Source organism: Corythoichthys intestinalis, chromosome 1 (assembly GCF_030265065.1).
Source record: "Corythoichthys intestinalis isolate RoL2023-P3 chromosome 1, ASM3026506v1, whole genome shotgun sequence".
Classification (NCBI taxonomy): domain Eukaryota; kingdom Metazoa; phylum Chordata; class Actinopteri; order Syngnathiformes; family Syngnathidae; genus Corythoichthys; species Corythoichthys intestinalis.
The window spans coordinates 60,317,200-60,331,443 of record NC_080395.1 but is presented as its reverse complement, the minus strand read 5'-3'; the positions used below and the strand labels follow the sequence as shown (position 1 = coordinate 60,331,443).

General features: G+C 40.1%; 1 protein-coding gene across 7 annotated transcripts in view; it reads left to right on the top strand.

Moving 5' to 3' along the window:
• Positions 1-14,244, top strand: part of myo9aa (myosin IXAa) — a 184,684-nt gene that overhangs the window by 90,947 nt on the left and 79,493 nt on the right. For all 7 annotated transcript variants that reach the window (XM_057834108.1, XM_057834101.1, XM_057834094.1 and 4 more), the window contains 3 exons: positions 3,800-3,894; positions 3,970-4,032; positions 13,729-13,828. In XM_057834108.1, coding sequence (XP_057690091.1) covers positions 3,800-3,894; positions 3,970-4,032; positions 13,729-13,828 — 258 coding nt within the window. The remainder of the gene's footprint in view (positions 1-3,799; positions 3,895-3,969; positions 4,033-13,728; positions 13,829-14,244) is intronic.

Sequence of the window (14,244 nt, the reverse complement as noted above, 5' to 3'; positions counted from 1 at the left end):
ACTACGGCGTTGGTCGAGGGACAAAACACACTCATTGGCTTGATTTCTAAGTAATTTAAAACTCGACATGGACACCTTGTGGTGTATTTCAATCATTACCTTACGTAGTTAAAGACATTGTGGAAGAAAGGCAGGGAGCCAGTGTGACGTCACCATGCGGCGACGTCAACAGTGGCAAGCTACTAGTATATTTTTTTATTTAAAATTTATTTAACATATTTTATTAAAAATAAAACATTAAGAGGGGTTTTAATATGAAATTACTATAACTTGTACTAACATTTATCTTTTAAGAACTATCTTTCTATCTGTGGATCCTTTTAACAGTAAGAATGTTAATAATGTTAATGCCATCTTGTGGATTTATTGTTATAATAAACAATACAGTATATATGTACATTATGTTGAATGTATATGTCAGTCTTGTGTAAGGTTGTTCCGATCATGTTTTTTTGCTCCCGATCCGATCCCGATCGTTTTAGTTTGAGTATCTGCCGACCTGTTTGTTTGGTATGCTGACATAATTATACATGACGAATAGTTGGGGGTGCTGCTGGCTCCGGTGGCCCAAGCCGTTGCTCGTTGGGGCAAGGGCAGCTGTTTGGGGGCCCCCTACTGGTTGGGGGCCTAAGGCGATCGTCTACTTCGCCTAAATAGTAGAGCCGCCTATGGTTGTGCCTAGAAAAGCTCTGAGACAGCTCCTCCCCGCGAGCTGCCTCCCTCCGCCCCTCCCCCAAACTGCATGGAGGGCGGAGTGAAGCACGCTGCATTTGTTTGTGGCAGAGGTAACAGACACGACAATCATGGCTAGCGAGGAAAGACAGAAGTTTGAGGAGGCGGCTTCAGCGTCGTACAGATCCACTGTATGGCAGCATTTTGGGTTTGCGGATATGCTATCCCCTCTCATACATACAAGTATTTTGCAAAGACTGTCTTCCCGGATATTTACAACGAAGTCCGCCAAAACATTGTGACCGACTTGGCTGCTACGAACAACCTCGCTTTGACAACAGACAGCTGGACACTGATGGCTACCTCACGGTTACATGATGAACAATAGTGGCAAATTAAGAGCGCTGTCATTCAAACTCTTCCTGTTTGTGAAAGTCGATTATCATATGCTGGTGTTGTGCAGTAATGAGCAGACTTCTGTGACGTTTGTTAACTTTTTTAATGCTTCGACAACACTCGCGCACACATACTAGATATCATCAAATAGCAAACAAGATGTGCTACGTTAGATTCCCCCCAAGTCCCATGCCATAGGCTACGTGAGCCCAGAGTGATCATAGGACACGTAGTCCATATACTACATGGATGAATTAAAACCCGCCATGACTGAATGGAAGTTAAGCAGGCCAAATCAATCCATACCAGTGACTATAGATAATGCTGCAAATATTGTTAATTCAGTACGTGACACAGATGGACTTTGACCACAAATAGGATGTTTTTCTCATGTGGTAAACCTAGCTGCTTAGAGAGCTGTAGCAATCAACAGTGTGCCCCACCTCACTTTACAAACAGTAAAGATTGTTCTCAGCACTTTTATACAAAAGTTCTTCAGATCCGTAAGTAAGCACATAAATATTATGCACAAAAATTAAGGTTTATATGATGGCAGTGTTATTTTTGCTTGCTACCAAAATGAAAAAAACATCGGAAAAAAAAAACTTCTATTTTTTGTTTCAGAGCATTAAATGTTTTGAATCGAATCGAAAATCGTGTCCCTCGTATCGAAAATCGTATCGAACCGTGACTTAACTGTATCGTTGCATCCCTGGTATCTATTATCAAATTCGTTGGCAGCTAATTTATTAATCGATTTTTATCGATTTAATCGATTAGTTGTTGCAGCCTTAAGAAGCTAGTTTAGATAGTAAATGTCTGAAAATTGGCAAAAATGTGAATTGTTCCAAAGTGATAGCAGATTTTTGTTCATGTCCTACTTTTACTTAACAAAAATATAATGAAGAAATCTGATATTTACAACTCAGAAGTTTTACTATGTATGTTTTAATTTCAAGAATTTATACAAGTTTAAGGTAAAGAAAGTCCTAAATGGTTATTTGATTATCAAAATGGTTGTTGATTAATTTGCTTCTCGGTTAGTTGTCGATTAATCGATTAATTGTTGCACCTCTAGTGGACAATCTAATAATATTGATAAGTCATCGACAATATGTATATAGTTTTACAGTGAATGCAGTGAATACACTGAATGCCGCCTCCAGTGTTTTTGACATGGATGCAAATTTGAGTTGGTGCATAGAGGCACCAATACAATTCAAACTCTTTTAATAATATCAATTTAAAATAATTGACCCTCTTCTAGACATAGATATTTTTTTCTTACTGGCTGGGCTTGACTTAGAGTTCCTGAATGAGACTGGTCGGCCATAAGCTGAGCATAATGCCAACTTCTCCATCGTTAGACAACAACAAAAGATTATCATCATTATCATGATTGCAATTATCAGACAGAATTACAGATATTTTTGTACTTTGCCTTCTGAAAAGAGGTTCATGAACAGCAAGTCGATGTTGGTTATCCTGTTTTTGTAAGCCAGGATGTGAAAGTAGCAAAGAGGCCGATGTGTAAATTCTTCTGGTCCCTTTGGAATGGAAAGGTTGAGCTCTCCTGACAAAAACGTGCCCACCACCCACATCCAGGGAGATTATTTCAGCTTTTTCTGCTCATTTTTCACCAGCCTATCAAAATTTGCAAAGGACATGGATTGTCTCAATGGTGTTTTATAATTTTTTAACTTTTTCATTTGCAGTACAAAAAAAAGAACAAACAGCAGCTAACATTTCTGTCCCATGCTTTAGTAGTTTTTGCACTGGGACATAGAGTCCATTGATTGGCTATTATATACAGTACTGTATTTGTTGTTAGGTGACACAAAATGCAAAACATTGTATTTTAAAAGTAGATTCATAGAGAGGTTTCGTTTTGGGAAAAATGTCAGCACAAAGCACCATTATTGGCACTTAACCACTGTACTCAAACAGTGAACATTGGGAGATAATACTGTCTTGCACTAGAATGATGTCACACTATTGCAACAGATACAGCTACAGTATTTTAAATGCCCATACACTCTCTACCCGGATCGGGCTTCAATTAATAGAGTAATAAGACAAACTGGGGCTGCTTGGCCTTCTACTGCTATTATTTCCGTCTTTTCATTCAGTGGACAGAGGACAGTTCACAGTGATACACAGAAGACTTTGTTTACTCGTGGCAAAGCTGCAAGTAACTGTAGAGTTTATCTAGGGTGAAAAACTAAAAACAGAGTGGTAAAGGGAATTACTCTAGACTCTTAAAAAGGCAAAACCGCTACATGTTCCACATGGCCACACGGACAATGTTAATCACCAGTGCAAGGCCAAACTTACTCTGCCAATTTGTTTTTCTCTGATTTAAATAGACCCTAAAACCATGTTATTAATCTGTCGCCGACTGACATCATTTGAAACTATGAAAAAGAAAAACGTTGCTCTGCGCTATCCTGACTGACAACATTTCAAGAAGATGTTTGGCAAAAACTCTCTGTACTGGAGCCACACATTTATTTGTCACACTTACATTCTGCCTTAAACATACTGTATCGATTGACCTCTGGCACTAAATTCATTGTTTCAGATCATACAAGCCATCTTTCTCTGCACATTTCCTTACTTAATTCCACCAGCATAGCTGTGTGGTCATTAAAGAATCATTCTTTATCCCTCCTATATTTGTGCTGTATATGATTTGTTCTTACCAACATGTCTCCCGCTCTTTCCTCTTCAGGCATTTGGCAATGCAAAGACAGCCCACAATAACAACTCCAGTCGCTTTGGCAAATTCATCCAGGTCAACTACCAGGAAAGTGGAACTGTGAGAGGGTAAAGAATCTTTTTTTTCATCTGCTGTTGACAATATTTCTGAAATCAGTCAATTAAAATGTATAATTGTTTCAGCGCATATGTCGAGAAGTACCTCTTGGAGAAGTCAAGGCTGGTCTATCAGGAGCACAACGAAAGGTGAGTGCTTCTGAAAAAGACTGATCCCAATTTTAAATCGTATGGCTATTTCACAGGAAGTTCCATTGTTGAATCAACTTGTCATCTAGTAATGTTTGTTTAAAAGTATCCATACAAAAAAACTTTATACTGTTTTTGATGTCAAAAGAAAGTTATCTCAATGCCAGTGTTGTTTTTGGCAGCACATTTACTTTTTGTCTTAGTGTTACTCTTTTGGATGAAAATACTGATTAGTCTTCGTCATATTTCTGTCATTAAAAAATTTGTTAGTCTTCGTTTAGTTTCAGTCGACGAAATTTCATGCAAATTTTATATAGTTTTAATTGACAATTTATTCACTCAAAAGGTTTTTGTCTGTAAAAAACTTTAGTCCAAAAAGAAATGAAGGCTTCCCAACAGTTTTGAATGAACAGAGACAGAAGAGCACATATTGCAGCATCTACATCAGGGGTCCCCAAACTACTGCCCGCGGGCCGGATACGGCCCGCCTCCACATTTGGCCCGCCAATACCAGAGAGCATTTTGAATTTTTATTTTTATTTTTTTCTCAATAGTGTAATTTATTTCCTGGTCTTTTTCTGTAAAGAACTCAGAGAGGGTTATTTGGATATTATCTATTTAATTAATAGTGTTATTATATTATATTATATTATATTATATTATATTATATTATATTATATTATATTATTTTTTATTTGCTCTAATTTTGTTCTGTGAAGAATCCAGAAAGGGTTATTTGATTGTGGCTTTTTGAAAAACAATATTTTTTTACATTTAGGCACTCCTGCAATCGTCACACTTTTTCTGTAACAAACTGACCCCGGCCCCTCATCAGAGAAGGGAAAAGTTATGTGGCCCTCACAGGAAAAAGTTTGGGGACCCCTGGTCTACATGGACAACACCAACTTCGTGATAATAATACAAACTCAGCAGGAAAAGCAGTTCAGTATTTTCAATTAAACCCACCTAGAAGCCACAAACTATATGTAAAGAAATAAAATAAAATAAAAAATGTCCGAGCATTTAGGAAGATGCTCGCCACGCTAAAGTTGATGCTAATGCTAACACGAATGCTATACTAACGCGACGAGTTACATTTAGTGTGTTATGATCAGTCAGCACAGACCTTTAAAGGCTAAAGCAACATTGCATTTTCTCTCTTGCCAAGATAAGAAAACAAATCTTACCATGTGTTTCCAAACAAGCAAGATGGAGCGCAGCCTAGCTTGAAACACATCCTAAACTCCGGTGAGTTGAGTGAGGGAGAGGCGCAGCACATTTCGCATGAGTGACACGACCCAAACACTGCTATGATGGAAGCTAGCGTACTCCATGTTCAATATGAAAATGTCACACTGACTCACACATTGTGAACATATGACAGAAAGTATGTCGCATTTCCGTCTCGTTGTCATCTCATCAGACGTTATGTTCTAGCCACGTCTTTAGCTCGTCATCGTCACATCATCATTATGAAAAAAATTGTTCATCGACCAAATATTTTACTGTAGTTATAGCCATTGTTGACAAAAAAAATACTGCTCTATGCATTGAACACTCAAAATACAGTGGTACCTCTACATATGAAGTTAATTTGTTCCAGGACCTTGTTTGTAAGTCGAAATGGTCGTATGTCGAGCAGGATTTTCATAAGAATACATTATAATTCCATTAATTTGTTCCACAGCCCAAAAACCTACACGAAGTCCTTAATAAATACTGCTGGTACTATAACAATTGGGAATTACACATAGCAAAACAAATAAATTTTGTATAAAAATCTGAATAATAATAAAAATTACTGAAATAATGTAATGAATGGGGTTCTAATGTGGCAGACGTGTTTTACGTGCTGTACCTGAAGGCACCACATGGCTGACGTGACTGAGTGAGAATGGTGCGGTAGAGATTTTACTTTCTCGTTTAATGTTTTGTTGTTGGCATCAACTGCGGCGGACAGTGTGTTGTGTTGCACAAGTTCTGAAATAAATTATTAAAAACCAAAGCTGACAATTTCTTTGGCGATGTTACCACAGTAATAATTGTCACCTTAAAGTGCCTATGACGGGATAGAAAATGTCTTAAATAGCATTATTATGTGAATTAGAATCATATTTTGAGGCATTTCGAGTATAAACAACAATTTGGCAAAGTGCAGATTACGAGAAATTAGTTTTTTAATCTGCCGTTTAGCCCTTGCCTGTCATTATAGCGCTCTAGCGTCCCCAGCTGGAGGATGACGTCGGAAGGGTTACGATTTCATCTGTTTTAGAATTCAGCCCATTCATGGGTAATTATTCAGTACAAGGAAAATGCGACGAAGAGAGCAGCAAAATGTCATTGTTTCAATCTCTTTACGCCAATATTTTTACAGGATATTCTTTTTATCTAAGTATTTTCCCCAATTGCTAAATAAATTGTATGGTCATGACTCATGACAAATAAGTCTTGTGCTAGATAGAATATGAAATATTAAAAGTGCATTTATTCAGTACGACATGGCAAAATAATGGTCAAAACTGTCGACTTCTTGCACCTCTCCCGCACGATATTTTATGCCACCGGAGTTAGTCCTGCTTTGTCACTTCCCTGCACCGGCTTCGGAGAGTGTAAACAAACCAGTAGGCGTGACAGCTAGCCGACACGCTAACCCGGACCGAGCGGCGTTTCAAAGTCTTATTCTCGCCTTTCGAAGTGAAAAATTACACAAAACTACCCCGACTTATGTCACACGGCAGCGGGGTTGTCCATTGTCTTCGCCGATCGGCAACACCCCCGGCGGCGAGCAAGTGACAGCTCGTCGTTCCCCCGCTACAGGCAGGAGAGCTCGTTTGCAGGGGAAGCAGCTGGAGAATGACCGCCGGACAAACCGGCCGACGTTGGAGGAGCGCGTAACTGCCCGAGCCCAACCCCAGGATAGTGGTCTATTGCCAGTGTTCTGCCAAATTTTGTACCCTTATATTATTTGTCTCCCAAAACAATCGTGGCTGTGAATAAGCCCTCTTGTACATTCATTTGGACTCTTAATGCTATCCACAGGTGCTAAACAAAAAAGTAACATCGTAAGCAGACATCTTCAACACAAATATAGCGTAAATTAATGCTTAACCACACGGCGAAGACGTAAACAGTGAGAGAGCGGCGTACAGTTGTTGTGTGCAGCTAACATGGCAGGATGTGTCTGAGGACATTTCTACATGTCCGTCCGTCACTGTTCAAACGTGAGTGAATAATCTTTTATTTAAAGAAAGTTTGCAGTGTTTACTTTGTAATCGCTGTATTCACGGCCATTTTTAACACAAAAATTTGACAGAACACCGGGCGCACGAAGAGGGCAATGAGCCGAGTATAGCGCTCTCCCACCGTGCAAGCGAAGAGGACCGAGGGGACCGAGGGGTGTGTGCGCATTCTCGTTGGACAATCGGCCACAAAATGCAAGCCACTTCCGTATTAAAATGTGTGCCATCATCCCAGTATTTGACATAATACAAAACATGATGTATTCTCACTTCCTCGTAAGTCCAATGGTCCCACAGTTGTCGGACTTGTTTTGGCCAATCTCTGGGTGATCGGGAACCTGGTCAAACCCAAAAAGGCTTACACGCCTCTCCCTAGTGCAGCAACAAGACCCTGCAGCACATTTGGCTGGCGTCATGGGAAAAATAAACAAATTAATCCGTCTTTCCAAATCCAAATTAGTCCATCTGCATGCTATAAAGCAATGCTGTATTGTGAGATGCTGACCCGGGTGACGTCACATTCGCATTCGTCCTCAACCCTTGCCTGGAGCTGGAAGTCACTCATTTTCATGGCGCGGGATTGAAAAATTGAATAAAACGATCGCTTCCACACACATCCAAACGGTCCATATCATTCAGGAGCATAAAATACTGCATGAAATATGAAATAATCATGCTTTTTTTATGTCATAGGCACGTTAACTTATAAAGACTGGAGAACTGAGGTCGGAGGAGGACCGTCGAGATTGTAGACATTCTACAGCCGTATCGTCGAGCCAGTTCACGGATGCGATCACCACGCTCATATTTTTCTATCATTTCCATCTTCATTTCAATGGTCAGCGTCACCTTTTTCCTTTTTTCACCACCTGCACTAACCTTCTTGGAACCCGAATTAGTTTCTCTCACAAGAAAATCTGTGCGTTCGTGTTGCGGCAAAACAAGAAACTGCGGCGCGATCTTAGTCGTATTTTGAGCATGTCGCCGGATGTAGAAACAAGTGGCGAGTCAAATTTTACGCCAGATGTCCAAAAGATCGTGTGTCGAAACGGTCGTATGTCGAGGTAACACTGTAACTGATTTGCCAGTAGTGTTACATTATGACTTCATTTACCTATGTAAAGCAGTGCATTGTAATTTATACTGCAAATTCGATCAAAACTACCTGTGAAGCAGGCCAAAGTGTTAAACCCATTGATGAATTGTAAACAGCTCTTCACGTTTCCACTTGACTAAAGATAGAAAAACTCTCATATTCCTTTTTTTTAATTTGCGGTATACTTCAAAATCAATTTCTTGTACTTTTATAGTACCCGTGTTATTTTACATCTTTTATGTTATTGAACTACTCTATCTATTAAATATAATTCTCTGGTTCTCAGTTCGAAGTGTTGGGTTTAAATTTGGCAAAAGTTCTTAATGTAAGTGTTTAAGCAGGTGACACTGTTGTGTGGTCCAGTATGTGATTTATTGAGCAAATTCAGTTCAAAGCAAAGCTTGACACTAATGTGGTGGCCTGCTGACTGGAGGTTTTAGTGAGGGTTAACCTCACAATGGGGGCTAGTTGTGGGCCTCACATTAGTCGCCCCTTAATGAGATAGATTGCTGACTGCAGACCCATAAAATGTATCCACCTTTTTACGAGGAGGACTTTGATTGTGCTGCTTATGACCTCTAACCTTTGTGTTCTTGCTACATGGTGTCAAAGAGACTAACAAAATCTTACTAATAAGAAACGTGTCTATTTCCTTGTTTCTATAACAAATACTAGTACAAATCGAAACATTCAATTGGTCACAGATTTTGAGTGTTATAAACTTAACCAACAGCAGGTGGTGATGTTACCCCTCATGAAGTTATGTCGCCATTTTAGAAGCTGTAGAAGAAATAGCTTTGTCTTCACGTTTGTACTGCAAAGATTATCCAATCACTGTCACAGCATATTTACAGCCTGCGTTGTTGAAGAGACGGACGTGCGAAACAGAATCCTTGATGTTGTAAATGTGCAGTATCCAAACTAGTCGTCACCAAACAAACTTATTGTTGTCCAAAGAATCAGTATTGTATTGTCATGAAATTGGTGCTTTACACTAGGGCTGAACGATATTTGAAAAAACTGACACGATTTTTGGGGGGTTTGCGATGTATATTGCAATATTCAAACTAGAAGTATTTTCACCTGACTTGCATACAGTAGCTGTTTTTAAAGACTTTGGTTGACACCAGGGGTCGCGTTAACCGAATATTTTCCATCGTTGACCGGTTTTTTAAAACGGTGACGGAAAAAACTGAAGTCCATCCGTCATTTTGACAGGTTGCAATTCACACCCCAGACCATAGGGTGGCGAGTGAGCATATTATTTAGCTATTGTCTCTCTTGATGCATGACGTCGTTGGCCTTACTCGGAAAAATGTCAAGGCAACTGAGCGTCCGAACTAAGGCTACGTTCATACTACAGGTCTTAATGCACGAATCCGATTTTTTCGTGTTTTTCCGACTCGAGTGAGGCATTAACTTGACGGTCTGAACGTGACAAGTCGCATAGAACGGGACCATTTCAAATCCGATCTGGGTCACTTTCGTATGTGGTCTAAATCCGATCTGGGCCACATTTTTCCAGACTGTCGCTGCGGTCTGTACTGTCCAGTCCCGCAAATCGGATTTAATGCAGCAATTACGTCATCAAAAAGCGAGAGACGGTACGGTAGCTACGGTAGCGATGCAGCAGTGCGTTATTAGCGCCTAGCTTGCCTTGAACACGGCTTTTTAGGAAGGGTCGGACTTGACAACAGTCATAAAAAAATAAAAATAGGTTTGAGGATAAGCCTGAGAATGATCGGTTTTCTCTCTGCTCCATATAAGCAATATTTCAACATTGCTTATACGGCCGAGAGTCGGGGCAAACTGCCCGTATGTGTGTGTGACATGCACGAACAGTGCGTGCATGCTATCGATCCATATACTTTGAATATAAGCCTAAACGGGGATTATATATGCCTGTTATTTGTGTCCTCTTTTTAACAGCAACAAGCCTATGGCTACGTTCATACGACAGGTCTTAATGCACGAATCCGATTTTTTGTCATATCTGCGCACTAATTCGCAGTCTGACATGCGCTGAGCAAGACGACCCGCATGCGCAGAAGCATCAAAACAAATGACCATACAATCACACATGCTGGCTGTCATCCGTCATTCCAGGGATATCATATTTTGCTTATTAAAAAGAGGACACAAATAACAGGCATAAATAATCCCTGTACAGGTTTATATTCAAAGTATATGGATCGATAGCATGCACGCACTGTTCGTGCATGTCACACACACATACGAGCATGTTTGCCCCGACTCTCGGCCGTGTAAGCAATGTTGAAATATCATTCTCAGGCTTATCCTCAAACCCTTTTTTTTAAATGACTTGTCAAGTCCGACCCTTCCTAAAAAGCCGTGTTCAAGGCAAGCTAGGCGCTAATAACGCACAGCTGCTTGATGTGTGATGGCGCGGTGTGGATTCTCTGTTAAGCTTGTTCGGACAGAATATTAATTAAAGATGAATGAAAACTAAATACTATTGAATATGTCATTATTAACATTTTAAAAATTTACGTGACGGGTAAATATAGATTATGACCGGATTTTTATGACCCTGTCAGTCAAAATGACAGACAACGAAAAAGTCTAGCGCAACCTCTGGTTGACACTATGACCAAATTGTATTCATTAGAAATGTCCCGATCGGAACACATAATCAGAAATCGGGTCGATCGCTCCATTTTTCAGAGGGTCGGCATCGGTTGAAAAAGATCGGGTTTTTAATAACGTATATTTATCTTTTTCTGCTTCATGCTCATATAGCCTCTCACCCTGATTTTCTCTGTCACCAGTGCAGCTTGTGTTTGGTACTTAAAAATAACAATGATTGACAGGTTTATTGCTTTGATATGGCCAGAGACCAGAGGCGTAGCGTCCCATTAGGCAAACCAGACAATTGCCTAGGGCCCCCAGCCAGTAGGGGCCTCTAGAGGGCCAATAGATTTAGCACGCACAGCTTAACTGCACTGTCGCAGCGACAAGTGTAGAGGGTGTTTCATACCATGGAATCATTTGGCAGATTTTTCTGACGATTCTGTTATCAATCCCAATCAGCGTTAACCATGTCACATAGATTATACATGTTTAAGAAAGTCCAATCAGCTATTAATACCACATGATTGCTTAAAGAGTGACTCACAAAGTACTCTCTGGAAAGTCTTTGCCGAGTTGTTCTAAATTGATTTTCACAGGCCACCTCATTAATCATGTGACGACTTAAAGAAATGATGATTTTCCCAAAAAAGTCTATTAATGGGTCTATCGTATTCCTCGCCGAATACTCTATGAGAAAAATATAACATACATGCATCTAAAATAATCCTAAACAGTTTAATTAACAAATTCTATACTCATTTCGGTCGGTAGTCCACCAATCAGTGGTTTTTACGGAATAATTTGAATTTGGTGGGTTGTAGGGCCAATCTGACTACTGATTTCACACAAAGGTATATACCTCCGCATCCGATGGTGGTATTTTTGTGTTGCTACTCTTTCTTCTGTTGCTCCAAGTCCAACTGTCCCCCTTACTTGCACACGCTCGAAGGGCCCCATGTTGCTTGTTGCCTGGGGCCCCCGGGGACCCTTGCTACACCTCTGCCAGAGACAACTACATAGCGCTACGATCAAGGGCAAAAATGTGTTAATCATCGTTAAGCTTGGTACATAGTCTGAAGTGTGCTGTGGCAACTCATTCATTGTGTAAACTAGAGGCTGTTCTCGGCAGCTTGAGCGCCAAAGCAAAAGCAAAACCTTTTTAAAAAAAATTTTTTTTTTACCAATATCATATACTCAGTATTGGCAGATTCTCAAAATCAGGTGACTCCAACTCGGGTGCAAAAATATGTGATCGGGACATCCGAAGTGTTGATATAATACAATCTACAGTCTATCACAAAAGTGAGTACACCCCTCGCATTTCTTGCTGTTCCTGGGACAACACTGACAAAATGACACTTTGACACGATGAAAAGTAGACTGTGTGCATCTTGTATAATAGAGTTAATTCTCTAATTTCTCCTCAAAGTAACTCAAAATATAGCCATTAATATCTAAACCCCTGGCGACAAAAGTGAGTACACCGCATGGGAACTACGTACATCCCTAAATGTCCAAATGGAGTACTGCTTGTCATTTTCCCTCCAAAATGTCATGTGACTCGTTACAGGAGTGCTGTCAGCATTGCTGCAGAGATTGAAGAGGTGGTGTACATTCCCACCACCATACTTGACTGTAGGCATGACACACTTATCTTAGTACTCCTCACCTGGTCGCCGCCACACATGCTTGAGACCATCGGAACCAAACAAATTAATCTTCGTCTCATCAGACCATAGGACATGGTTCCAGTAATCCATCAATCTGTTTGCGGACTTTCTTGTGTACCGCCTTGAGAAGAGCCTTCCTCCTAGGGTGACAGCCATGCACACCAATTCTATGTAGAGTGTGGCGTATGGTCTGAGCACTAACAGGCTGACCCCCCACCTCTTCAATCTCTGCAGCAATGCTGACAGCACTCCTGTAATGAGTCACATGACATTTTGGAGGGAAAATTACAAGCAGTACTCTATTTGGACATTTAGGGATGTATGTAGTTTCTAAGGCAGGGGTGGGCAAACCGGTCCTCGAGGGCCACAGTGGGTCCTGGTCTTTGTTCCAACTGATTCAGCACAGACAGTTTAACCAATGAGGTTTCAGTGGAAACAAGAAGCACCTGACTGCAATCAACTGATTGCACTTGTAAGAAACCAGATTGGTGAAAGGCTGTCCTCATGATGGGTATGAACAAAAACCCGCACCCACTGCGGCCCTTTGTGGAATAGTTTGCCCACCCCTGTTCTGAGGAGTGTACTCACTTTTGTTGCCAGGGGTTTAGATATTAATGGCTATATTTTGAGTTATTTTGATGGGAAAATAAATGAACTTTATTACAGTATATAAGCTGCACACAGACTACTTTTCATTGTGTCAAAGTGTCATTTTGTATGTGTTGTTCCATGCAAAGATATACTTAGATATCTGCAGAAATGCAAGGGGTGTACTCACTTTTGTGATACACTGTAATCTAGGTGAAGGGGGTTTATCTGTGAATGTTGAAGATTGGTATATATATAAAAGGGATCCAGAAAGCCATGTCTATGCACAATTGCTGAAGTGTAGTACTAAAGCCAGTCTTTAGAGTTATTGTACCGTAAATACCCTCTTTTTGTTAGTTTTATCTCCAAAAACCATGATGTCTGTTCAATTTTAGTAATTGCTAAACATCTCAAAAGGGCATATAATAATACTTACTGTGGCAGATGGGAATGTCATCCCTGTCATTTGAGTTGAACTAATACATAATCAAGTGTCTCTTGTGTACCCTAGGAACTACCATGTGTTTTATTACCTGCTGGCAGGAGCGAGTGAAGAGGAGAGGACAGACTTTCACCTCATGAAGCCTGAAGAATACCATTACCTCAGTCGGGTAGGACTCCGTATTAAAGTGTTTCCTTTTCAACAAAAGAAGTTCAACTATTGTCAGTGGTTTGGCTGAAAATACAAAAGGAAAATAAGAAGATAGAGCCTTTAAACCCCCCACCCACACACACACATCTTTACTCATGTTTTATTTATTCCCATCGTTTGCTATATTGTTTGGTATCCTTGCTCGAATTTTGAAGCACTGTATTGCCGATTAAGTAAATTGTGTTTTTCTAAAGGTTTTCAATTTTTTTTTCTCTTGCAGACTAAAATTATATAGTGCAAATCATTTTCTTGGCTGAACGCTTTTCTCGCAGACTAAAACTATATAGTGCAAATCATTTTCTTGGCTGAGCGCTCCTATAGACTTGAATTGCGTGCGCCTATGAACGGAACGTGATATGTGGACCAGACCAAAAC